This window comes from Penicillium mononematosum, assembly GCF_028829835.1.
Source record: "Penicillium mononematosum strain IBT 11891 chromosome Unknown utg000003l:1.0-8172316.0:1.0-8177699.0, whole genome shotgun sequence".
NCBI lineage: Eukaryota > Fungi > Ascomycota > Eurotiomycetes > Eurotiales > Aspergillaceae > Penicillium > Penicillium mononematosum.
In genome coordinates this window covers 2,236,463-2,260,510 of record NW_026643273.1, presented here as the reverse complement: position 1 = coordinate 2,260,510, position 24,048 = coordinate 2,236,463, and the positions used below count along the sequence as shown (strand labels likewise).

At 50.2% G+C, this 24,048-nt stretch overlaps 10 protein-coding genes across 10 annotated transcripts; 6 read left to right on the top strand and 4 right to left on the bottom strand.

Annotated features, from left to right (window-relative positions):
• Positions 1–283: 283 nt before the first annotated feature.
• N7519_005810 (NAD(P)/FAD-dependent oxidoreductase) lies at positions 284–1,437 on the top strand (the record flags this gene model as incomplete). The annotated part of the gene is made up of 2 exons (XM_057292586.1): positions 284–1,014; positions 1,041–1,437. 2 exons carry the CDS (start codon positions 284–286, stop codon positions 1,435–1,437), a joined length of 1,128 nt encoding a protein of 375 aa, XP_057147397.1.
• A 1,185-nt stretch (positions 1,438–2,622) lies between these two features.
• Positions 2,623–4,308, top strand: N7519_005809 (polysaccharide deacetylase family protein; the record flags this gene model as incomplete). The annotated part of the gene is made up of 2 exons (XM_057292585.1): positions 2,623–2,707; positions 2,759–4,308. The coding sequence occupies 2 exons, from the start codon at positions 2,623–2,625 to the stop codon at positions 4,306–4,308; spliced, it is 1,635 nt and encodes a 544-aa protein (XP_057147396.1).
• Positions 4,309–4,676: 368 nt separating this feature from the next.
• N7519_005808 (uncharacterized protein) lies at positions 4,677–4,917 on the top strand (the record flags this gene model as incomplete). Its single annotated transcript, XM_057292584.1, has 2 exons — positions 4,677–4,839; positions 4,892–4,917. The coding sequence occupies 2 exons, from the start codon at positions 4,677–4,679 to the stop codon at positions 4,915–4,917; spliced, it is 189 nt and encodes a 62-aa protein (XP_057147395.1).
• A 222-nt stretch (positions 4,918–5,139) lies between these two features.
• On the bottom strand, positions 5,140–6,739 carry N7519_005807 (uncharacterized protein; the record flags this gene model as incomplete). Its single annotated transcript, XM_057292583.1, is given in 5 exon segments — positions 5,140–5,272; positions 5,288–5,387; positions 5,399–6,116; positions 6,151–6,210; positions 6,569–6,739. 5 exon segments carry the CDS (start codon positions 6,737–6,739, stop codon positions 5,140–5,142), a joined length of 1,182 nt encoding a protein of 393 aa, XP_057147394.1.
• Positions 6,740–7,048: 309 nt separating this feature from the next.
• Positions 7,049–8,206, top strand: N7519_005806 (phosphotransferase family protein; the record flags this gene model as incomplete). Its single annotated transcript, XM_057292582.1, has 1 exon — positions 7,049–8,206. One exon carries the CDS (start codon positions 7,049–7,051, stop codon positions 8,204–8,206), a length of 1,158 nt encoding a protein of 385 aa, XP_057147393.1.
• A 507-nt stretch (positions 8,207–8,713) lies between these two features.
• Positions 8,714–12,490, bottom strand: N7519_005805 (glycerophosphocholine phosphodiesterase; the record flags this gene model as incomplete). The annotated part of the gene is made up of 4 exons (XM_057292581.1): positions 8,714–8,914; positions 8,979–9,379; positions 9,439–12,270; positions 12,355–12,490. 4 exons carry the CDS (start codon positions 12,488–12,490, stop codon positions 8,714–8,716), a joined length of 3,570 nt encoding a protein of 1,189 aa, XP_057147392.1.
• Positions 12,491–13,858: 1,368 nt separating this feature from the next.
• On the bottom strand, positions 13,859–16,359 carry N7519_005804 (UNC45-central domain-containing protein; the record flags this gene model as incomplete). The annotated part of the gene is made up of 2 exons (XM_057292580.1): positions 13,859–16,210; positions 16,279–16,359. 2 exons carry the CDS (start codon positions 16,357–16,359, stop codon positions 13,859–13,861), a joined length of 2,433 nt encoding a protein of 810 aa, XP_057147391.1.
• A 1,085-nt stretch (positions 16,360–17,444) lies between these two features.
• On the top strand, positions 17,445–18,630 carry N7519_005803 (TFIIH/NER complex subunit TFB4; the record flags this gene model as incomplete). Its single annotated transcript, XM_057292579.1, has 3 exons — positions 17,445–17,490; positions 17,578–18,219; positions 18,305–18,630. The coding sequence occupies 3 exons, from the start codon at positions 17,445–17,447 to the stop codon at positions 18,628–18,630; spliced, it is 1,014 nt and encodes a 337-aa protein (XP_057147390.1).
• A 571-nt stretch (positions 18,631–19,201) lies between these two features.
• On the bottom strand, positions 19,202–20,914 carry N7519_005802 (threonine aspartase 1; the record flags this gene model as incomplete). The annotated part of the gene is made up of 5 exons (XM_057292578.1): positions 19,202–19,372; positions 19,428–19,537; positions 19,605–20,492; positions 20,549–20,748; positions 20,808–20,914. 5 exons carry the CDS (start codon positions 20,912–20,914, stop codon positions 19,202–19,204), a joined length of 1,476 nt encoding a protein of 491 aa, XP_057147389.1.
• Positions 20,915–21,754: 840 nt separating this feature from the next.
• N7519_005801 (actin-related protein 3) lies at positions 21,755–23,274 on the top strand (the record flags this gene model as incomplete). Its single annotated transcript, XM_057292577.1, has 4 exons — positions 21,755–21,789; positions 21,851–21,873; positions 21,944–22,299; positions 22,375–23,274. 4 exons carry the CDS (start codon positions 21,755–21,757, stop codon positions 23,272–23,274), a joined length of 1,314 nt encoding a protein of 437 aa, XP_057147388.1.
• Positions 23,275–24,048: the final 774 nt, after the last annotated feature.

The window sequence follows — 24,048 nt, the reverse complement described above, 5'->3', positions numbered from 1 at the left end:
AAAATAGGGGAAATGGATTAAGTAAACATTACCAATACTCCAGGGCTTATCAATTTCTGAAAGGATGATTAGTATAATGCCAATCTAATCTGAAGGATGGTTATAAATATTGCATTTTCCTGTGCTATAGACAAAATCACACATTGCCAATCATATAGAGTTACGTTGCTTGGTTTCATCACTGCTATTTTTGCTTCATCCTACGCATTGTTCTCAATCCTTCAGGCGTTTTCTTACTCCGATCAAGTTAACGAATTTCGACCTCTCTTCTTCACTCTACCAAATGTCCTCTCAGGTCCACGTCGTTATTATCGGGGCATCTTTCGCCGGTATTCCGATTGCCCATTCCCTCCTGAAGGATATCCCTACTGTCAAAGTTACCCTAATCAATCCATCGCCAACCTTCTACTTTACCATTGCTGCCCCGCGAATTCTCGCGAAGCGAGATGCCTTCAAGCCTGAACAATACCTTCTTCCAATCGGAAAGGAGTTCAGCCGGTACCCGACGGAATCATTCGAATTCGTCCATGGCTGCGCCTCAGCAATCGATGTCTCCGCGAAAACGGTATCCCTTGATAACACCAGGAACATCAACTTTGACTACCTTGTGATTGCGTCAGGAAGCACAACCGCCTCCACCAGTCGTAAAACCGCCGTTCCTATCCCATTCAAGCAGTCCAACTCCGACGACATGAAGTCCATGATTCACAATGCGCAAGACTCCATCAGTATGGCCGAAAGCATTGTCATTGCGGGTGCTGGACCAATTGGCGTTGAACTTGCCGGCGAAATAGCAGAGGCAGCCCGACAGAGCGGCAGGAAAGCCAAAATTACTCTTGTGTCAGCCTCTTACCGCATCCTGCCGATGCTGAAGCCCGCAGGCAGCGCCGCAGCCGAAAAGCTTCTTACCGCTTTGGGGGTTGAAATCGTCAAAAATCAGAAAGTCGCCGAAGCCGTGCAAAGCAAGGAATCACACTCATGGACAGTGACGCTTGACGAGGGCGGAAATTGGATGTCGACTTGTACATCCCCACGACCAGTGTCTTGCCGAACAACGATTTCATCCCGGCGGACCTCTTGGATGAGAATGGGTGGGTCGTCGTCGACAAAGAGCTTCGTGTCAAGACACGCCGTGGTTCAGCGGCTCGATTGCCAATTTTTGCAGCGGGCGATATCACCAACAACTCGATGCGGTTGTCCTTCAAAGCACAAGAACAGGCGGCCGTTGTGGCTGCTAACCTCAAGGCGGAGATTGTTCGCCAAGGGAAAACCAAATCATACGATCAGGGTGATAAGACTATGATGGTGGTGCCGGTTGGTTCAACGGGTGGGACTGGGTTGATCATGGGCTGGACGCCTTGGAGTGCAATGGTTAAGATGGTCAAGGGAAAGGACTTCTTCATTTCCAAGGCCCATTCGGCAGTTTCTGCGAAGTAAAATAATTATTCGTTTTTTAGTTTTTATCTAGTACAAACATGTTATAGGAGAATAATACAATAATGGTTTATTATTTGTAGACTATCCATCATAGTTCCCTTAAGGTTTGGCTAAAGTCTAAGGTTGCTAAGCGGAAGAACTTGAGGTCCAATTCCGTGTCCGCTTACATAGCACTGGATAAGGTTCCTTGGAAGGTTGGCTCCACATGGGCGCAAGGGGCTTATACACCATAGAATTCTTTATGACCTACCTATGTTGTAGATACGCTCTCCCCCCAAAGAGGAGCCTTGGAGATTTATGCCCTTTTAATATAACGTCGTTATATTGTGCGAACAAGCCATCGGGAGTTTATCAGGTACAAATGGAACGCACGGGCCACGTTTCAAACTTTCTTATCTTGTATAAGCGTCTGCTTGGTATCTTGAAAAGGGAAGGAGCGAGCGAGAGGTAAACTTCGATGTGCGTTTAGTGGTAGTATGCCAGTGGAAGTCTTCTTCAGTGTTGAGATCAGAAGCGAGCTCGGCAACTGATATGGCGAATAATGCAATAGCAAAAGGAAGACGGTAGCGCTATTCTAGTTGTTAGCATCGAGTTTCGTGGAAGGTCCATTACCACGCCGGAACTACCACAACTTGCACACTATTCCAGATCGTCCACCCTTGTAGAGAGTGGTAGCCTAAGATCTGTTAGTAGCGCCAATCTAGACGAAAAATCTGGTCTTTGCAATTCCGAACCGCCTAATCATTCTCGGCAGTGATTCCAGCCATGCGAGCACTTGAGAGGTTGAAGATCTTTGCGTGTACAGATGGGATGTTGGTCCCGGTAGGCCATTTTTCGCGGCCCAGAGGGAAGACTCAATATCATCAGCATCTTCTTTAGTTTCAAGCTGTGCCATAGCAATAGAAATAAATTACTGCAACGCAAGCAAGATGTATATCACTCACATCTCTCGAAGTAATTAACGGATATCCTACTCGCTGGCGGTTACCTCATCTGGGAATAACCGTGGGCCTGTGATGTTTCCCCGCCGCACCAACATATTATGACTGCCCCAGTCAAGTGGATATATTCGAAGTCACATCACAAATACTAAGCAAAATTCATCGTGTTTACCCTTGAGTTTCTATCCGACAGAATTTGAGACTTGCGATAGTTATTCTCACATTGCATAAACCTCCCACAAACATGACTTCCTGCCTCAGCAACAAATCTATCGTCGTCACAGGGGCCTCTGCACCATTTGCAGAGGACTTCCGTGGTTGCTACTCCGGTAGGCTTGGCTAGGTAATGGAGAAAAAGAAATATCCTAACGTCTGTCAAGGTGCCAAGAACAAGACTCTCGCAGTCAACCTGGACCCTCTAGTATCTACCAATTTGACTGAAGCTCAGGCTCAGATAAACAGCACTTTCAGCGCTCTCGATGACCAGATCGATGTTTTCATTATCGATACCCGAACTCAGGAGCCCTCTGGGCGATACGCAATTTGGGAGATTCCGTTGAGTGAATGGGATCAAGGACTGACGCCCATGAGTTGTCAGAGAAAAGTGCTGGTGCACGCAAAATTATTTCTTCAGCATCAGTTCCAGATCAGCAAGGTGAAGAAGTCACCTGAACCCCAACCAGGGGACGGTTTCTGCATTGTGATCCTCGGGTATCAAGACCTCTTCGGGGATTCACTCGATCAACTTATTTCTAAGCTCCAGAGAGATGCCTCGCGACTTCACTCAGGTGCTTCCGTCAACTTCCTTGATCTTAGCAACTCACGCGAGGCCTCTACCCAGTCGATAGCTGCGGCAACAGCGATACTGGTCTCAGCGAAACCCGCCCGTGGAATCATCCCACTCGACAACATCACGAGTCTCAAAAGCACCAAGGACAACAACGATGATTTCGTTGCTCAAAATCCCCAGCTCTGTACAATTCCCCATCTCCATCAGAAACATCCAAAGGTCAAAATTGCTTTGTCATTTGACTTTGACGCAGTCTCTGCCTTCCTGGGGACAGGAGATCATCCAGACAACAACTTGGCAGACTACAGCACAGGCATATTCGCCGGTCGAGTCGGCGCCAATCGAATACTGCAAATTCTACAAAAACACCAAGTAGCCGACAAAGTCACTTGGTTCATCCCCGGACACACGATGGAAACCTTCGAACCAACCGTCAAGGAGATTATCAAGTCCGGTGCCGAGATAGGACTTCACGGTTATTCGCACGAAGGTGCCTACCAAATGACACCAACCCAAGAGCGAGATGTGCTAGTAAAGTGCATGGAAGTGTGCGAGCGGTTAACCGGCAAAAGAGTGCGAGGCTACCGCGCGCCCATGTACCAGCTCCGCGAGACAACAATCGAGCTTCTGAGAGAGTTTGAATTTCTGTATGACTCCTCTCTGAGCCATCATGACTCACAGCCATATTTTACACCCAGCGATCCGCCAATCGAGCGAGTAGATTTCTCTAAGCCGGCTAGTACTTGGTTGCGGCCCACGCCGCTTGCTGCCACGAATGCCTGGCCTGTCGGCCACCCGCTTGTGGAAATTCCCACTGGCTGGAATAATGAGGATATGATGGCGTTGCAATACTTCCCACATCTCGACAATAGTCATGGGCATGTTGATGTACGGGTGGTTGAGCAGAGATGGAAGGATATGTTCCTGTGGCTGTGGGAGAATGCCGATGATGTTGATGGAGGGGATGGCAGCTTCGTCTTTCCTATCTTGATGCATCCTGATACTAGTGGCATGTCCCATGTGATAGGGATGGTTGATCGTTTTATTGGATGGCTTCGGGGATGGGGCGATGCCGTTCAGTTTCGCACTTTTGAGAGTATCACACAGGAGTGGTTAGAAGAGCAACAGAAGGCCGAGTGAACTATAGATTGAGTTATGCATAATGAACATATTTTTTTCCCTGGGATATTCAAGCAATGCTACATTTCATTTGCCGGGAAGCCATATTTTGTTCGAGCATATCTACTTAGGGGCCCACTACATATATTTTTGTTATACTCTTTTGTAGACATGAATTAGATCAACTTCTATAGAATCAAAAGTAGGATAAGATAATCTCTCTGTAGTGATACTCTAATTGGCTGATAAGCACCTGACTCGCTGGGTGTTGCCTCATTCAAGATAAGCAGAAACATGCCACTCCCAATCAACATATATAATGCCTGGTGGACACGACAAAGGTCTAACACAAAGCACTCCAACTTGAGTATCCAAGCCTATCCTACATAATGCATCTTGCTATTCCTCCCGCCCCTGTTCGCAATCCCGGAAAAGGCTTCAAAACACAGCCCAAGAAGGCACGAACTGAGAAAGTCTCGACAGATGATGAATCTGTACAGACGTCTTCGGGGTACTCGTTCAAAAAGTCATTTCGGAAATCTATGACCAATAGTAAGTCATGTAATTATGGGCCATTTCTATCCCCGCGCTTACAATATTATAGCCTTTGCTTCTCGCACCAGAACGTGAAGACAGGGGTATCTAGGCAAACCAGACATGGTCTTTGGTTGTTGGTTTGCTTTTGTTTTCTTTTGATATATATTTGGCCTGCTAGTATACCCTATTCCTTCGTCGCTATTGTATCCTTTTCATTGGTCCCTGTTTCGATAAGTTGTTATTACGTTCCTATTTCAACTACGGCTTGCTCAATTTCAAACGTTAAAATATTCAAAATATTGGTTACATCAATATTCAGCTCAACCTGACGACAGCCTTGAGGTCATAACCACCACGCCTCTGTAGCTGCAGACAAATTGGTATTTGGGCAACGGTGCGGCATTGATACTCACGACAATGCGTGCATGGTGAGATTGTCCACGTGCCACTATCTTGATTTTACCTTTCTTCACCCTTATCATTGGTATTGTCCTCACCTTCGCCCTCAATCTCGGAGCCAGCATCGTAGGTTTGTTCCTTGGTCTGAGCCTCGTCCTGTGTGCCTATGAATCACCATCTGTTGCTGAAAAATAGGGAAGGAAAGGTGGGTCAGGTTCAGGATCCACTTCATCGCCCCAGTCCCAGGTGCCAGGAATAATTGTCTTGATCCCAGTAGTACAGTTCGTAGTCGCCGTATCCGAGCATGGGTATCTGAGACACACAATCTTGACCACTTTGAGGCGTGGGATTTGCTTTGCAATTTCAGTACCTGTCGTAATCATCTCATTGTATAGTTCCAACGCCAACATTGGCTCGGTACAGTGACGACTGAATCCAGCAAAGAATTGATCGACATTGGGGATACTGAGGTTGATGATAACACTCTCAATTTGCGACGGCATAGCACTGTCGGCCGGTGAAAATTCAAGAATCTGTGGACAGATTCTACACATGCGTAAGCGCACAGATTTCAACGAAGGGATCTGGAGCGCCGGCTGCGGACAAAGATGTATAGCGCTGTTCAATTTCTGATCCAAATGTATCAAGGTATCAATGACAAGGTGTGAGAGACTGGAGGTACCCAGGACGCTTAGAAACCGAGTCGGGTCCCATGGTGAAAGATATCGCTGGCGAGGAGTCAGCAGCCTGGCTGGATCAAATTGGCTACGGACATGCAAAGTGAAAGATGCTAAATGATTGTTCCGCTCAACCAGTGGAGTGAGTATTTCATCCAATTTCGCGATATCCTGCTCAGCCGGCCAGTCCTCAGGGCCATGCACATCAAGCGTGAGCTGTCGCAAAAGAGGTCCTCAGCTTGGGATGCACATTGTGGGGCGTATGTACCAACTGGGTCGCACTGAGCTTAAGGTCCTCTAGCCGGAGGGGCTTTGTGAGAATCGGTCAGACGAGAGTCGTAGGGTTATAACGGGTAAGGAGAGTCGTCAACAAGTATACTAACGTAGAAGCTTTAACGAGTACTAAGGTTGCATAATTGATATGAAATTCAGTGATAAAGTACAAATGATAACTGGAGATTCCATCCTTTTATCCCAAGGGGTACCTAGGTAATTCTGCCCTTAGGCCTGCCTAGGATCCCGATCCCATCCCGGGATATTTGCAACCACGTACCACCACCTGCAGACTGACAAGCAGCAGGCCTCCTGACTCTCACCTCACTCTCACCCTCACTTCTCTCTCACTTCTCTCTCACTTCTCTCTCACTTCTCTCTCACTTCTCTCTCACCTGTTTGCGAAGCTGATCACTGCCGATAAAACGAATAATCATACATAGAATTTCGACTGGTAGGTTTTGCAGTGTCATGGGAGGAATGTGTTGAGAAGCAGACTGGGTTATAGTTGATGAAGGCAGCACAGATGGAGAAGGATGGTCTCGCATTCCGAGCGAAGAAATCATTATTTGAGATCCCCTCTAATATACATTCACCGTGAGAGACTTCATCATTTCCGGTTGCCAAGAAAGACCCCCGTCAAAGTGCTATCAGGATGGTTTGGTGTGCAATGCAATTATCATGTCGGCTGACCTAGAACCCAGCCATTCGAACCCAGCCATTCCATCCATGCGTCCCTGGGCTCTCACCTACATTTCCCTCAAATATCCTACTAGTCTCCCCCTTTCTTCGACACCATTTGGCAAGATCCAGGAAATCAAAGTATTCTTCTCGAAATGGGTTCTGTCGATACACACTGGACTTCATTCCAGAATATGGACACCGAGAGCGAACATGCGCAGAGCATACAAACAGTCCTCGAAAAAGCAAATTTCACCTATCTCTGCTCTGAAGCCACCAAAATTCGCCAACGAGAAGAGTCTTTAAATGCGCTCACCTGTTCTGTCAACACTACAAAGTTCACCAGCGGAACATACAACCTCGTGATTGCGTTGACCTTTTCAGACACAATCCAATGGGTGGCGAGAATCATGCTGCCGCCATACCACAACGATGAAGATGTTGCAAAATTGCTTTTGAGCGAAATCGCTTCTATGAACTTTGTTCGCTCTAAAACGACCATACCCGTACCCCACATCTTCGGGCACAACGTCACGAAGAATGACTTCGGCTGTCCCTATATGTTAATGGAAGGGCTCCCCGGGACCGTTCTAGGACACAGAATGGCCCTCTCAATACCCGATTCGCATAAGAAGAAATTCGCCGCTCAACTAGCCCGCTACGTCTATGAACTGAGCGTACTCCAATTCAGCAAGATCGGATGTCTCTGGTACTCCGAGTCCGGCGAGCTCGAAATCTCACCATTCCAGATCTCAGGCTCTTGGGTCAAACCTTTATCAACCTCGTTGGAATACTTCTATCTATTCCGTAAAGGCCAAACAAGGGAGATACACGAAGAACACAAAAGCGAAGCAGAATGGGAAGCAGCGGCTTGGTTCCTCGAAAAATCGCTGACGTCGATGGTAACGGAAGAGCATGTGTATGGCCCGTTCCTATTGTGTCATCTGGATTTCCATTACAATAATATGCTCGTTGATGAGGATTTCAATATCACCGCCATACTCGACTGGAGTAATATCCAGACTGTGCCGATGGAGCGGTTTGCTGTGAGTCCGGAATTCATTGCTCCGCCTGCTGCGCCACAAGAGTATAAACAGGCGGTCTTTGATTTCCGGGATATTTTTGTTGATGCGTTGGCAAGTATTGAAAAAGAGAGCGGAGACTCCTCATCTGATAGGGAAATGTCGTTATCCCGTCTGTTCGCATACCCTGTAACTGAGGTTGTTTTTCGATGTACTTGTAGCACTGCCCGCAGGGCTATTTTCGATGCTCGGCTCATACTCCCTTTGACTTATGGCAGAGATGCCAAGTGGGAAGATTTCAAGAAATTCTTCAATGGGCATTTGGCATGAGTTGCATTATATGTCTTTAACGTTTCTCCTATATTGGCTTTACGTATAGGGTTGAAATGCTTGAGATACTTCCCCGACCAAGAAAATTTGAGACACTCCGAGGCCCTCCTTAACATCGAGCTGTAGGTAGTCAGCAGGGAAGCGAACATTCATAGGTGCAGTGTGCGTAATAGCCAAGTCCTTCCAAAATTGGAAGTTAGGATGTTCTTTCCAAGGTTGCCCTTAACTCGCCAGTTGGGGAGAGTGCATTGGCCAAATTCCAAAATAGGAAACTATGAGAATATTGGAGACGCAATATAAAAGACGATACTAGCCAAGAATGAAACGCAGAGGCCTACGCAAACCACGTCACAAACAACTGGTATTGATAGCTGTTGAAGCTGGCAAAAGCCGAATGCAAACTATTGACATCGTATGAGGATAAATCACAATCCCAGGAGAGAATGCATTGATACATGACAATGCAATTTTCAAAGAAGGGTAGGACGATCCATATCCGGTGAGAGATTAGTCGGTCTTTTTCACCCGCTCAAGAGTCGGGACTGAGACAGCGCCCTTGACAGAGTCGGCTACATCGTCACTGATGGCCGCAGGAAGGGGTGATGTGGCCGGTGTGCGTTCGCCACCGCCCCGGCGCTGGATGAGGCCGTTGGTGATGCCGAGCACAGAGTCGACGATGACGGCGTCAATGCCTTCGGCGACTTGGTACTATATGGATAAGATGGTAAGATGGTTGCTGGGGTTTCCGGGGAATGAAAAATGAAATACTTACGTCGACGTTGTTGCCGTCATTGTTGAGTGTTCCGTAAGATACACACACAAGACCGGACTCCTTGACAATACGGACTAGCCGCGGGCAGAGGACCAGTGGTTCGGCCTGGCTGACAATCCCAAGGAGATTCCATCGCGAGGCGAACCGAACAGCCTCTTGCAAGCTGCTCGCGCGGATATCACCGACGGGGGAGGCTCCTGCGTCGGTCAGGAAGAGGACGGGGATGGAAGGCTGCTTGAAGGACAACAGCAGACAGATATCAGGGTTGAAGCTGGAGAACAGCATGTCGCGGCCGCCTCCCATGTCGTAGACCTTTGCCAGGATAGTGTCGACAAAGGAGTTCAGTTCTATGGCGTAAGTGTCCATTTCTTCCTCCTCGCTCTCGTGGAGCATAGGATATTCTGGCGACCTTGGTTAGATCGACCGAATAACTGTTCTTTGGGAAGGACTAGTAACTCACTCAGTTCGATGTTAAATCCGACAGGTTTCGGGATCTTCGTAAACAATTCCTCCAATGTGGCGAATGGTGCCTGGATGTGTTCGCCGCGGGTGTTGCCCTTGAACCCCTTCTTCTTGAAGTCGCGTGTATGCTTGATCTTCTCGGTCAATTCGGCAGGGTTGTACTCGGAGCCGCCGACCGACATTGAGCGCTGGCGGGGGCCAAGCTCAGATCCCTTACCATCGACTTTAACAGATTCGGGTAAGGCATGACGGTAACGTCCGACGCCCAACTCAAGGAATTGATCAAGCGTCATGGTATGAACAGGCGCATCAATACCCGTCTCACTGACCAGGAAGTCGTGGTAAATGACAGGCACGTGGTCCTTCGTGAGCTGCACATCAAACTCAACATATGAGGCTCCCAGGTTGGCCGCAGCGATAAAGGACTCCACAGTATTCTCGCCCAACTGCAAAGAATTGCGGCTGGCCATGTTCTTACCCAGTCCACGGTGTCCAATGACCATGGTTGAGCTCATCGAGCGCCAGTAGGTCTGGTTGCCAGCGATAGACATTTTCGGGTGCTTGAAGGGGGTAATGACGAGAAAATTAAAAGTCACAGACCCAATCACCTCAAGGGTATTGGCGGCAACAATGGGAACAGTGGAATCGCCTTTGAGGTTGATTCGGTGTGATCCCACAGTGGGCTTGATGCTAGAAAGCAGAGCCACACCCCGGCCAACGATCTTCTCCTTCGATCCTGCGTATGTGGGGACGAGGTCGAAAAGGAGACGCACCTTGCTAGGATCGGTAGTGTGGAAGACAATCGGCTCGGTTGAGATGTTGTCCTGCACAGGCAAGTCAATCACCTCCGGCTCACCGTGTGCACCGCTAGCCGTCACCACCAACGACAAAGATGTGTCTAGCTGGGTGGCGTGTGCATTCTCCATCGGAATGCGGTCGAGGCTGACTGTCTCAAGCGGCTTTCGCATGTCCATAGTCCCAAGACTGACCAAGATCATGCTCTCGTCGGTGAGATACCTATGCCCGAAAGTCTTGATAGGCTCAGTAGTCCTTACACCAGGACTCCCTGAAGTTGGGCCTGGCGCATTCGATCGGCGATCAGTGAGGGCCGACTGACCCGGAGGCGAGGAGGACTCGGAACCAGTGAGGTTTGGGCTAGACGAGAGATCGGGCTCAGTGGCAGGAGGGCCGGGGCTAACTTCTGCCAAGCACCGGGCAATGTCAAGATGGCCTCGGAGGGCAGCGTGCTCCTTAGCCGTCCAGCCAGAGGAATCGAACCGCTCCACGTCTGCACCAGCGGAAACCAGCATTTTAGCGACACTCAGGCATCCGTCCACACAGGCAATAAAGAGCGGTGTCCAGCCGTATGTGTTTTCAGCCAATTCCGTGTCTGCCTTTTGGTCTTCGCTGCCATCCAGCAGAATTTGTGCACACTCGTCATGGCAAAACCGGGCGGCAACGTGCAATGCAGTTTCTCCCTGTTCATCCTGGTAGTTGATATCCACACCGGCATCAACCAGAAGCTGGACAATATCGATAAAATTTGCCTTGGTCGCTAGTGCCAATACTGCACTAGACTTGGAGACCTGTTTTCTTATGACGCTCCGTTCCTGCGAGGGATCATTCTGCTTCTCGGCATCCAAGAGACACCGGGTGGTCTTCGGGTGGCCACCCACAACACTCAAATGGAGGGGGGCCCAGCCGTCATTGTCCTGCCAGAGAGGACCATCGATCCCATCGCTGACATCGAACATGCCCCATTCTATAAGATGCTCAATGATCACTTCACACACGACCTTGAAACCATATTGTGCCGCGTAGTGCAATGGAGTGCGTCCAGAAAGGTCTTTGGCTATCAAAGACTCACGCTGATCAGGGCGCAGAGAGTCCAATAGGAACTGGAAGTGAGCAACAGCAGAATCATCGCGACCCAGCTGTTGTGGCATATGCTCCTCTTTGACTACAGGACGCGGCGGTTGGAGGGTTGGAGGGGCCGCAGGCGTAATATAGCGGGTAGTCTCCGGAGGGAAGTTCAGCACCATCGAAGCTGCTGGCTCGGAGTCAGTCGTAGGCTGCTCACGGCCAATGGAGATTACCAGACGATGGATGCAGTTGCGTCTGTTGATATCATCGTCTTCTTCTAGAGTGTCCACCCGGGTCAGGAGAAGAGTCAGAACAGCCCGGGAACGATGAAGGAGAGAGCGCTGGATCAGGGTTCTGAGAACCCTCAGATAAACCGTTTCTCCCGCTTCGTCTGCAGTAGCCTTCAAGGTCTCGAGTAATTCGAGCAAGACATGAGTGTCATCCTTGCGCAGTGCGTCATCCACGGCAGTGACGACGCTGGTAGGCAGGTTAAGATAAGGCCTAGTTGGGCCACGCTTCAATGAAAGGGTAGAATGGGTGGAGCTCGCATCATCGACCACCTTCTCGTCAACCTTGGACTGGTCGGTAATGATGGCCATCCAAGCATTGATGCGCTCCTGAGAGTGGAACACCCGTTCATTGGAGGCGAACGGTGTGGGATCAACCTTGGTCTCTAGGTAACGCTTTTGGGCCTGCGCACCGACCTTCTTATCCAACTTCTTAGTGATCTTGACGAAGCCACGTCGATTGACTTCGCCATACCACTGTAAGCGGCGCAGGTGGTACCGCAGGTCCAAAAGGGCCTCGCGCAAGTCATGGCGATCCTCGGGCTCGAGAGGATGGCGACCCTCCATGGAATAACCATAGCGCTCCTCGAGTAGCTTCAAGCGGCGGGCGAACTCGGAATATTTCTTATTGTAGAAATAATCGACATCTTCAACATTTCGGTCGAGGTTATAGAAGAAACCTATATGCACCAACAAAGGCCTGGTCAGAAGGGTGCTCAAGGTACAAACTGCCAAAATTCAAAGCAAAGCAGCATCAAACTTACCAGCCAAATCCGGATTTTGTCCCGCTTTGATCTGCTCAGCAGCAGATTTGATGAGCTTCTTCAGGGCCTTGTACTTGATGTAGGAGCCGCTCCACTCGGGCACCGTGAATTGCGACAAATTCCGGCCGAATTTCATATTGGCGAGACTGACAGTTCTGATAAGAGTTCAGTTCACAGCCACAGTCCTTCCCAAATCCACCACGTTTTATCTGCAATCTCTAACTGTGACCGGGGCCTTCAATCGGAGGGAATTCGCGAGTTCGACCTGAGTGTCACGAGGATGCGATCAGGTGAGCGGGCGAACGCAGGCAATGGAAGAAATGAACCACGCCATTGATATGTGTATGTGAGGGAATAGGGAGAAGATGGGAAGATAGAAGGGCAAACAAAGAGGCCAAGCTCCAAGATGTACCTGACTGTACCTATCTGAAGAGTGGGAATATGGGAAGGGATACTTTGCACACCTATAGAGAGAGGATGAGGATAGGTCGAGAAGAGAAGAACTAAAAGAGCGTGGGGCCAAGAGGTAAAAGGAGAGAGAGTCCTGTTAAGCTGAGGAAGGCGAACGGGTTGGAGGTGTGCGCGCTGGGCTAAAGATGATTTGTTGACCCACGGGAGGACTCTCCACGGTACGGGTCATTTATATATCCGTCAGGGAAGGGACAGTGTAAATCATACTAGTCATACTAGTAATTATCAGTAATATCACAATGTAACTGTATTTTCAAATTTGCGGTGTGAAATTTCTTTCTGGAGCTCAAACTTGTGCCCAGGTGGATTTCCGGTCCCACGTCATACGAATGAGAGAGAGAGGGATCCGGGGCTACCTGGTCCCCACATGCACATGGGATCGGCATCGGGTCTAGTCAATCGTCCGACCCCAGATCCCTCAAAGAGACAACCCTTAGAAGGGATCAAGGATCAAGGATCACCCGGAACGTATAGGAATGCGGGTGATGTTCCTAGAAGCTTGAATGGTCTTTGAAAGTTCAAAGTTTCCCAAGCATGGAGACCCCATGACCCTCTAGAGCTACACTATAGAATTATAGAATGTGGCGCTAGCTGCGAAATATATTGATAGTCAGGTGCTCAAGTTGGAAGGTTAAAACCGAGCCATTCATAATTCTATGTCAAAAAGCCAGTATGCAACCCATTGCACTCTGTGCGCCGAATTTCATGGATTGGACGCCTCCCTTAGGCGTCCTAAGAAAAAAGCAATCGCTAAAATCCGTCGCTGTGCTCATGATCAGGAGGTCATCTCGGAAACTCATAAAAAAAATCATCAAGGATAAATGAAAAATCGCAAAAACTCCACTGGATCAGCCAGTCCATACCAAGGTCACATGCAAACGGAAAACGAGGAAAAAAAGAGCCTGCTCGAAAACGAAAGACATCGGACTCATCGGACGGTCATGTCTGCCATTAAATTAGCGGCTTCAGGGCCTCTACACCAGCCTGTAGCACCGCTTGGTTCTTTGTCTTCTTGAGACATGCAGTGAGAACATCAATCCCCCCCTGCCGCACGAATGGCAGCTCTGGCACGGGTCCCGATGTCACCTGTCGCGATGCAAGTGAAGTTGCGCACACAGACCACACCTCGGTGAGCCAAGGCATCGTCATCCTCCTGGCACAATCCCAGTAGTAGTTCAACTCCCCGTGGTCGGTCCAGGACAGCTGCTATAGCGGCATCGAACTCCGTCAACATCGCCAGAGCTCCACCGGCAGCCCGTCGCGTCGGAGCGTCGTCTGCGTCGGTCAGAGCCAGCAAAATGTGAAGGCGCTGCGCCGCTTGCTTGGAGCCATCCGCGAACTTGATAACGCCGGACTCGCAGGTCATCAGATTACACACGAGTTCGCAGGAAGCTCGTTGAACCCGAGCATTGCTAGACAAAAGGAGGTCTTCCACTGCAGACCAGCCTTCCCGGACCGTGAGTTCGGGTGCGGAGTCGTCATGCGGGTACGAAGCGAGGTTCGTCAGAGCCAGGAGACTTTCAAACACTGGGAGTAGGTCGCGAGGTTGGTCGGCAGAGAACGAGGCAGTCTCCGGCGATGAGAGGAGAGAAAGAAGGGGACGGACAGCGGACGTAATCTGGGGAAATCCAGATGATGGGAAGACATGTGAAGGATCAACGGAAATGAGGATGCGGGCCAGTGCATGGGATGCGATGCGTGTGGTTTCGTTCGTCACAGGGCCAGAGCTACTCTGCTTCGGAGCTGCAAGGGCGAGTAACAGCTTCACCGCGCCTTGCTGGGCCAGTGTTCCACGGGACTTTGAAGGCCTGGCCAAGGATTGTAGAATCTTCGCCGTAAGCTCATTGGTAGATGGCAAAGAGATTCGGCCACACTCAACGAGCAGAGTCATGATGCCCGCATCGATAACAGCGGCACATCGTGCCAAAACGGCTTCATCTTCATCTCGGATATCTATTGTTGGTGCTGCCTTCACCTTTCCGGTAGACGGATCCGCATATTCCTTCAGCTGTGCCATCTTCTTTTGCTCTTCAGATAGGTTGGGTAAAAATTTGGTGAGGTTTAAAACAACCACCAAGCCACCATAGAGGACGGATGAGTCGCTGGTGCTTTGTTTCATAGCCGCAATGAAGTTTCGTAGGAAGACTGGATCATTCGCAAGTTGATCCTTGACGGATGGCTTCACCGAAGTATAAGCCAATCCTTCGATTGCGTGGGAGTTGTGTTCAACCTTTTGTTCAGACATCAGTCCCATGAATCGATGAACTAGTTCAGACTCGCTGTCTTGTTCCAAGACCTTACCGTTGCCAGTCGAGGGTTTCTCGGGCTCGGATGCCCGAACCTTTGCCAGGGCCACTGCGGCTAATTCCGAGCAATTATCACTTCCATTGGTCAGGATATGTGACAGCCATTCCCCAAATTTCTTTGAAACCACCTCGCGGCACGGACGGTTAATGCAAGCCGCATTAAGAAGTTCCAATACGGGAACTTCCACCTTCTTGCTCTTGGTGTCTCGCGAGGCCATTGGGAGAAGGAAGGCCATGAATTCTTCCGACAAGAAAAGATTGGCAGCTGCAGAGGGAGCCACGGGGAAGATGGCGGCCACCGCAGAGAAAGCAACGATGAGATCGCTGACACGGCCTTTGCCAAGAATGGACATAATCAGTGTCAAAAGCTTCTTCTCGCCCGTCTCCTTGGCGACCTCGAGATATTTCGCAGTAGCCAAGGTCGCCTGGCTCCGAACTTCTAACGGCAACCGATTGTCCAAGGATGAGAGGATCACCTCAAGCCCTTCATCGTCGATCAAATGTTCGAGTTCAACGGCGTGAACAGCGAGTAATCGAGTAATTCCCTTTAAAGAGCGGCCGTCGAGATCATGGCCCGATTCCATCAACTTGGCGATGAAAAGCTGGAAGAGTTCACTCTCGCAATGGGACCGTGTTTCCTCCGATGTCCACACAGTGGGGTCCAATACCACCGTATCCAGACACACCGCTGCTCCATCACCTCGGTCATATATCTCGTCGAAGAAGGCTGTGACAGAAGTCTGAAGCTGTGTGGAGAAGTACTGTCGAACACTGACGTTCTGTCGCACCAACCCAGATATGATCTCATCCTGTGTTGCCGATAGGGAGTGCGGGCGCTGTGCAAGCAACAGTCCGAGGCATTCCAAAGCCACACTTTCCGGGGCTTTCAGACCGTCGGTTCGGAGATAAATAGCAGCTTCTTTGCCTGCATTTTCATCATTCTGTGTGGTGTATCGACGGCAGAGATCGAGAAGCTGGTGACCGTCTTTGTCTTCATACTGAACTTTCAGGAAGGCAGCTTTCACTTGAGGATTTTCGGGGGCGATTGAAAGGGCTTCCCTAAGATTCCGGGAAGCAGCCTATTGAATGAGCTGTGTATCAGTATTCCGCTAGCTTCCACTGAGGGGGTGTTCCAAGAGATGCCTACCTCCCGGTGGCCCGCGTCGACCAGTTCGACAGCCTCTCGGGCCAGGTGTACAGCGCGCTCTTCTCCAGTTGCTTGAACCATTGCAGGGTTGCGCGAGAGAAGACCAGAGAAGAAGTCTCCAGTTGAGAGTTCAATTTTGGAAACTAAAGTGGATGGGAGAAGCTTTTTTTTTTCTGAGTGAGGGGAGAGCGGAGAGAAAGATAAGGTGGGAACCGCTTTTTATGGGGAAAGGGAAAAAGGAGGTCTTGGAAGAAGAAAAATGCAGGAATATTTAATTGCATTACTTGTTTTTTTCTCTTTTTTTCTTTTTTTCGGTTTGCCGCGTCTTCTAAAATGACACCATATACTTTTTCTACAGCCCGTCTGAGACGTACATGTACGGAGTAACTATGATCTTACCCCGGGGCCATTTCCTTCACGAATCGCCATTATCAATTGGTCCGATAAGACACCAACCACATCATCGAACACCATCACGTTGCCGATATATGCTCAGCTTAGTCCACGAGTCTTTTGGTGAGATCTGTGTTACTTCGATTTCATTTCATATCCTGCGGACTCCGGTGTAGCTGGATTAGGTACTCCGTACGAGTATACATCGGTACAACAGTTGTATAGGCATATCGGAAGAGATGTACATCACATGCAATAGTCTCATCTTGGCGCGTTCAAGGGATATGCCAAGAGATCTTTCAAATTCACCAAAAAAAAGAACACTTCTCAACAAAAGATTCTCACAAATTCGAGGTAATTTCAGTCACCCAAGGCTTCATGGTGTGGGAGTCAATCCGATTGGAGTGTTCTCGGTCTAAGTTCTGAATTGCTTCTGAGTCAGTTGAAGATCCTGGTGAGTCAATTCAGTATTAGAATGTAAAATATTTGAAATTCAAGAACGTAGGTTGAAGATATATACTGGAACAAGTTATAGAAAACAGCACTGGAGCCCCGGAGCTATAGCAGTTGTTATCACCCCGTGACTGGCTTATCGTATCAAGATCCTCAACTGACATGCCGAGTGCTGCTAGGTAGAGCTCGGACTTCAAAGTTAATTTCTAGCTGTATATGCAGCACCCTCGGGATTCCAGTCTAACCGGCCTGGCATCAGCCTGAGAGAACCCCCTCACAATAATGAACACCAGCCCCGACTGATCCACCGTCTCACCACAATGAATTCCGTGGATGCTTCGGAGCATTATGAGTTAGGAGCTCCCGGTCCGTATTCCCAGCCGTCTGCAAGACGCGAACGACTAGCTAACCAGATCAATATCTAGACCTCTCCCCCATCCCTGCTCACGATAGTCATCGACACAAACCCACACGCCTGGGCCGTCCTCGAAGACTCCCTCCCACTCTCCAAAGCAATCGCCAACATCCTAGTCTTCATCAACGCCCACCTAGCCTGCAACTATGCCAACGAAGTCGCCGTAGTCGCATCGCACAGCCAAAAAGCAGCATGGCTCTACCCCTCCCACAGCGAACCCCGATACCGCCCCGCCGATCATGACGGCGATGTCACAATGAACGGCACAAGCGACACCACAACCCCGAAAACAAACAAATACCGCCCCTTCCGCATCGTCGAAGAACAAGTCACCCGCAACCTCAAAGAACTAATGGACTCGACGACGGGCGACGATTTGCGCGGCAACATGTCCACGATGCTAGCGGGCGCGCTAACCCTCGCCCTGAGCCACATCAACCGACGCACACTCGCCTGGGCAGAGGAACACGGCGGCGCCAACACCGAAGACGCAGCGGCCGATGGCAACGGGGGCGGGACGACTTCCACGAACCGATACTCGGCCTCGAACGAGGACGAACGGCTGCAGAGCCGCATCTTGGTCGTTTCCGTGAGTGGGTCTACCGACGCTGCGCACCAGTATATCCCTGTCATGAACAGCATCTTCGCCTGCCAGCGCTTGAGCATCCCCATCGATGTGTGTAAGCTCAGTGGCGATGCGGTCTTTCTGCAGCAGGCGTCGGATGCTACCAAGGGGGGTTTATATGGCTCTTTCTGAGCCCCGAGGCCTGCTGCAGTACCTTATGATGGCGTTTTTGCCGGATCAGCGATCGCGTCGCCATTTGGTTCTTCCCACGCGGGTGGATGTCGATTTCCGGGCTGCTTGCTTTTGTCATCGCCGGGTGGTTGATGTTGGCTTCGTGTGCTCCATTTGTCTCAGTATCTTCTGCGAGCCGCCCCCTGGTGGTGACTGCATGACTTGTGGTTCGCATCTGGATATCAGGGATAATGCCAAGCCTGCTCTGTTGCCGAGGAAAAAGAAGAAGAAGAAGCGTGTTAACGGGGCATCCGGAGCTGGGACGCCCATGTCGACACCTACGCCTGGTCCTTGATATCTCTTCCACGGAAGGTCATACCATTAATGGGGGAAAAGATAAGCACATGGTAGGACCTGACTCTATGAAGTTCGGATTGGCATTACTCCTCGAACACACATTGGCTTAATACACATTGGCTTAATATTATGAGCACCACTACATGTAGCTGGTTAACAAGGAGAAAAATTGGGACAGCTCTCATTAACTAGTGCGAAACGACTAGGTACACTCAGGGAGAACGCCGGGGCTTCTTGAAACATACTCTGGTCACATGTCGGTGCCCGGCCTCAAAGAAGGAGACTGCCCAGGGACAGCAAGAAATAGGCATTGAAGCAATCACTCGTCTTGTCCCGTCACCATGGAATTGCAACATTGGTGCTGCAAGGCTAAGAAACACAATGGGAAGTGGGGGTATACGAACGCATAGAACGAGAAGGGGAGGGGACAGGATGAACCAGATACAGGTGGTTGTGGGTGAAAACTACCTCGTCGATCGATGAGAATCAACAGACCAGAAGTCAGCAGAGCAAAGAGGATTCACTACAACATAGTTGTAGTTCTCATCCAGGATGCATTGCAATTCTGATTAAATTATCCGTGTCAACCAACACTCACAGCTTATATCTTCAACCTGGTGGTAAAACTTACAGTTGTCTTTAAACCTGTATCGGCAACCTCCTTGGGCAATGGTTCCTCGTGAGCCACGCGACATTAGACAAGACGGCCTGTCCAACTTGCTGGACATAGAGGCGATGGCCTGTGAGATATGTTTAGCAACCAACCCTGCACAGTGACAATGATGGAAGACTCACGAAAGAGTCGGTATTGTGAGCAAAGTAGAGTTCGATGCCGTAATTGTTTTTCTTCACAATAACCACTCCGAGGGCCCCAAAGAGAACGCTGTTACTCACGGCAGCGTGTTCTAACAGTCACAAACAAACAAGTGTTAGCTTTCCGAAAATTAAAATAGTGAAACGAAGAAAACGCACCGTTAAACTCCCTTTTCATCCACGCTCTGAGGGCTTCTTCTTCCATCACCTGGGTAAACATGCCATTGTTGCCCATCTTCTGGCTGTAATACATCCTTTGCGCGCAGGTGCTTGCCGCCAGTGTCGAGGCGATGAGTTCTCCGGTCCCAGATGTAACGACTGCACATGTGGTTCCATCCGTATCAGTCGGGTCTTGGGGGATAACGTGGGTTCCAATGCCAATCAGGGCCGCAGGTCCAATTCGGCCTCGATGCTTCATGCCAATACCACCAGAAGAAGATCCTGCTGCAATATTTCCATACTTGTCAATGGCAATGGCGCCAACAGTGTCCGTGATGCTATCCTCCTCGTCTTGTTCACTATCGGCGGTATCGGGGGTGCCATCGGGACTGCCGTCCGGAGATGAGGATACGGGCGAGGCAGGCTGCACAGGTAGATGCGAATTTGCGAGCTTGGCCTTTTTCTGAGTTTGATGCTCCAGCGATGCTCCTGGGCGGCCCTTCACATCTGCAAAATGGCTTGGATCGGGTAGAGTTCCAGTTTCCTCATCCGCTGTATCACTCCCAGGATGAGCTCCTGGTTGAGAAGCACGCTCGAGACGCTCAAGGCGAGTGTCAAGGGGAGTGACAGGACGGCGAATCCAGGGATCAATCACTTCGCCGAGGGTTTCATTTTCATAGTCTTTGACTTCTGCGGCCCATACCTGATAACGCTCCAGCGCGACGGGCGAGATCAAAGCTTCCTCGGGAATGACCACCATGCCATGCTCCCATGCAAAGTCCTTGGCACCTTCTCCGACCAAGAAGTTCGGGGGCACCCTTGACATGCCCATCTGCACATTGGCCTTATCATAAATCTTCCGAGCAAGCATGATTGGATTCTTGATATCTAGCACGCTCACGTGTTAGGCAAGACTTTCTCAGGAACAGACACAACAAACTTACTGGGCACAGCTCCAACCGCTCCACTCAGCCCGTGATGGTCGACAATCGAGGCATCGCCTTCAACCACCCCTTTCGCGTTCAAGTTGCTCCCAAACCCTGCATTTGTGATTGGGTTATCTTCAAGCACCATTATGGCCGCTTCGACCGCGTCAATGGCGGTGCCACCACTCTTTAAGAATGCCATGGCCTTGAGCGCAGCTCTAATTCAATTCACTTGTTAGTCTGTGTCACCAATAAAATACCAAAATCTGAGACTGACACTTCACAGGCCTTCAAGTGCTTATGCTCATTCTCGTGGCTGTGGAAACCCGCTCCAGCATGAATGAATATGGCACAAACGCCCTCATTCTCAGACGTCTGCGGCATATTTAGGGGCTCGACAATTTCAGGATCTACCACGGGATTGCGCCACGAGGTCAGGCGGAAGTGAAGATATGGATGCGGCGCGTGGCTGGCGAATCTTTGACGCGGCGTGATGCACTCGCAGATTGTTGATCACAATGCGGTGGCTCCTTGTGAGTTCTGCAGCTGAAATTTGAACGAGTGACCACCTGAGTTCGATCTAAACAACCACCGGAAACCAATGCTCTAATGCTATGGCAGATTTCGGCACGGGGAGTGAAGCGAGAGTAGTCAAGAGCCTACGGTAAGGCCATCCGTGTCGGGGTAAGAAAAGAATAGACAGAACGAAGGGCCGCAATGCACACGCCCCTCGCATCAGAAATGATAACGTTGGAATAAGAAAAGACTGTTAGGGATTGAGGATGTGCGAATGGACAATCACAAAATAGTGGAAATTTATGGAAGCTCTCATAGCACTGGTCGCTCTTGCCATTTTTCTCAAGTTGCACCTTTTTTGGCTGAAAGTAGGCGGTAAAATTACCATCACAGAGGCAATATACCTTCGGTGGTAGCTTCAAATGTTTCTTAAGTAGGCCCTGGAGAAACCTGATCTTTTTGATACTTCGGCACATGATGTCCACGGGTTCCAAGGTTGACGTGTGACCCCTTAGGTAATCTGACCTCCGGGCACTGCATCTCCCCCCGCCTTGTCTGCCTGTCCTCTTGGTCTCTTGAAGTCAGGGCGATTTCGGCTACCAATTGATATTCGGCCGATTCCCTAATCATTGCCTTGTTCTGTACATCGCCTAAGCTTCTTCTAACTCCTTGCTACATTGTGATCGTGCCCAGGCCCAACCACCCGCCATGGCGTCCCAAACACCAGCCGTTGTCATGGACAAGTAAGTTCACAGGTGCAAGGACCAAATGAATATTTGGCGCTGACTCTATACTTTTCTCTAGCGGAACTGGCTATTCCAAGCTTGGTATGTGTTGTCTGTAGTGGTTAGGGAGCTCGCAACCACAGATTAGGCTGACATGCTACCACTATTCCAGGTTTCGCCGGTAACGACTCCCCCTCATTTGTATTTCCAACCGCAATTGCAACAAAGGCTGGTGCTGGAAGTACTGGAAGCGCCGGGGGCCGGCCCACAGTCGCAAACAAGCCCTCGTTCCTGGGCGGCGGCGGAAGTAGCTCCAACCTGTCTGCCAAGCGTGGCACGGAGGACCTGGATTTCTTTATCGGCGACGAAGCGCTGGCTGCGGGCAGTGGCCCAGGATATGGCGTTAACTACCCGATCCGACACGGACAGATCGAGAACTGGGACCATATGGAACGATTCTGGTCGAACTCGATCTTCAAATATCTGCGCGTGGAGCCCGAGGACCACTACTTCCTTCTCACCGAACCTGTAAGGCGACTCAGTCGCGCATGCTGCCGGCTGGCTGTGTTTGACATGATGAACCCTGACATATCTGGATTATAGCCCCTGAACCCTCCCGAGAACCGCGAGAACACCGCCGAGATCATGTTCGAGTCCTTCAACTGCGCCGGTCTTTACATTGCTGTGCAAGCAGTGCTCGCCCTTGCTGCCTCATGGACGTCCTCAAAGGTGACAGACCGATCCCTGACTGGAACGGTCATCGACTCGGGTGACGGTGTTACCCACGTTATCCCCGTCGCCGAGGGCTACGTCATCGGGTCCTCTATCAAGAGTATCCCGGTTGCCGGACGAGACATCACATATTTCGTGCAGAGCTTGCTACGTGACCGTGGAGAACCCGACAGCAGCTTAAAGACAGCAGAGAAAGTGAAGGAAGAGTACTGTTACGTCAGCCCGGATATTGTCAAGGAGTTCGCACGTTACGATCGCGAGCCCGATCGCTTCCTGAAGCACACCGTCACTGCGCCAAACGGGCGGAGTGTAAACATCGATATCGGATACGAACGTTTCCTCGCCCCGGAGATCTTCTTCAACCCCGAAATCTACTCGTCCGACTTCCTCACCCCGCTTCCCAATGTTGTTGATGGCGTCATCCAGTCCTCCCCCATTGACGTCCGGAGAGGTCTCTATAAGAACATTGTACTCTCTGGTGGTTCTACTCTGTACAAGGACTTTGGCCGTCGTCTACAGCGTGACATTCGTCACTTGGTGGATGCACGAATTCGTGCCTCCGAGGCCCGTAGCGGTGGCGCACGGAGTGGTGGTCTCGATGTCGCTGTTGTCACCCACAAGCGTCAGCGCCACGGTCCTTGGTTCGGAGGTAGTCTGCTGGGTCAGACGCCTGAGTTCCGGAGCTACTGCCACACTAAGGCGGAATATGACGAGATAGGTCCCAGCATTGTGCGGCGGTTCGCGCTGCTTGGTGGCCCGGGAAGCTCGTAGGGGGAAAATGAGTGAACCTTATCATTAGATACTTGTCAATCGATGTAGCTCAGCCTTTTTGTTCATAGTCTGTTTTATCTCTTTTTCTTTCTCCGGTGGTACTCTCTATTTTCTTTTTACCCAAAACGGCTTGGCGCCGGTGTGCATTGGCATTTTCTACCCTGGACTCAGAGCCAGTTTACAAGTAGAATATGGACCTGTGAAAAGGACGAAAATGATCACTTTTGGCGCCAGAAACGGCCCCCACGTACTCTGGTCCCTGGAGGCTTAAATAGTCTCCGTAACACGTAGGGATCGGCTGCAAATTTGCCTTGGGGGCTGTGTTTTTTGGACTTGGGAACAAATACGCCTGGGAAATTCAATGGCTCGTTCCAAAAGCCCTTTATCTATCCCAAGCCACTGTCCGCTGGGCGTTCTAGTTTGGCCGAGAGTATGAAGTCTCGGATCTCTAGCCTCTCGCCAGATACCAGCAATGAGCCTCGTTCACGTTCACAGTTTCAAGGTCCACCTGGCAACGGTGTTTCCATGACAGATGGTGACACGTCAACGGGAGCGAAAGCAGCAACGCCAGAGTTGCCTTCCTCGAGATTTATATTCCGAACATGTCTCCTTGTGATAGTCCCGCCAGTGATCACGGTCTATTTCGGTATAATATGCTGGGTTTATCAAATACCAGACCCGGAAAAAAACTCATACGGCCATCGAAATGCCGAGTGGGTCTATTATTCCTGGTTTATCATCTCAGTCTTCGGCTTGGGCATCTCGAGGTATGGC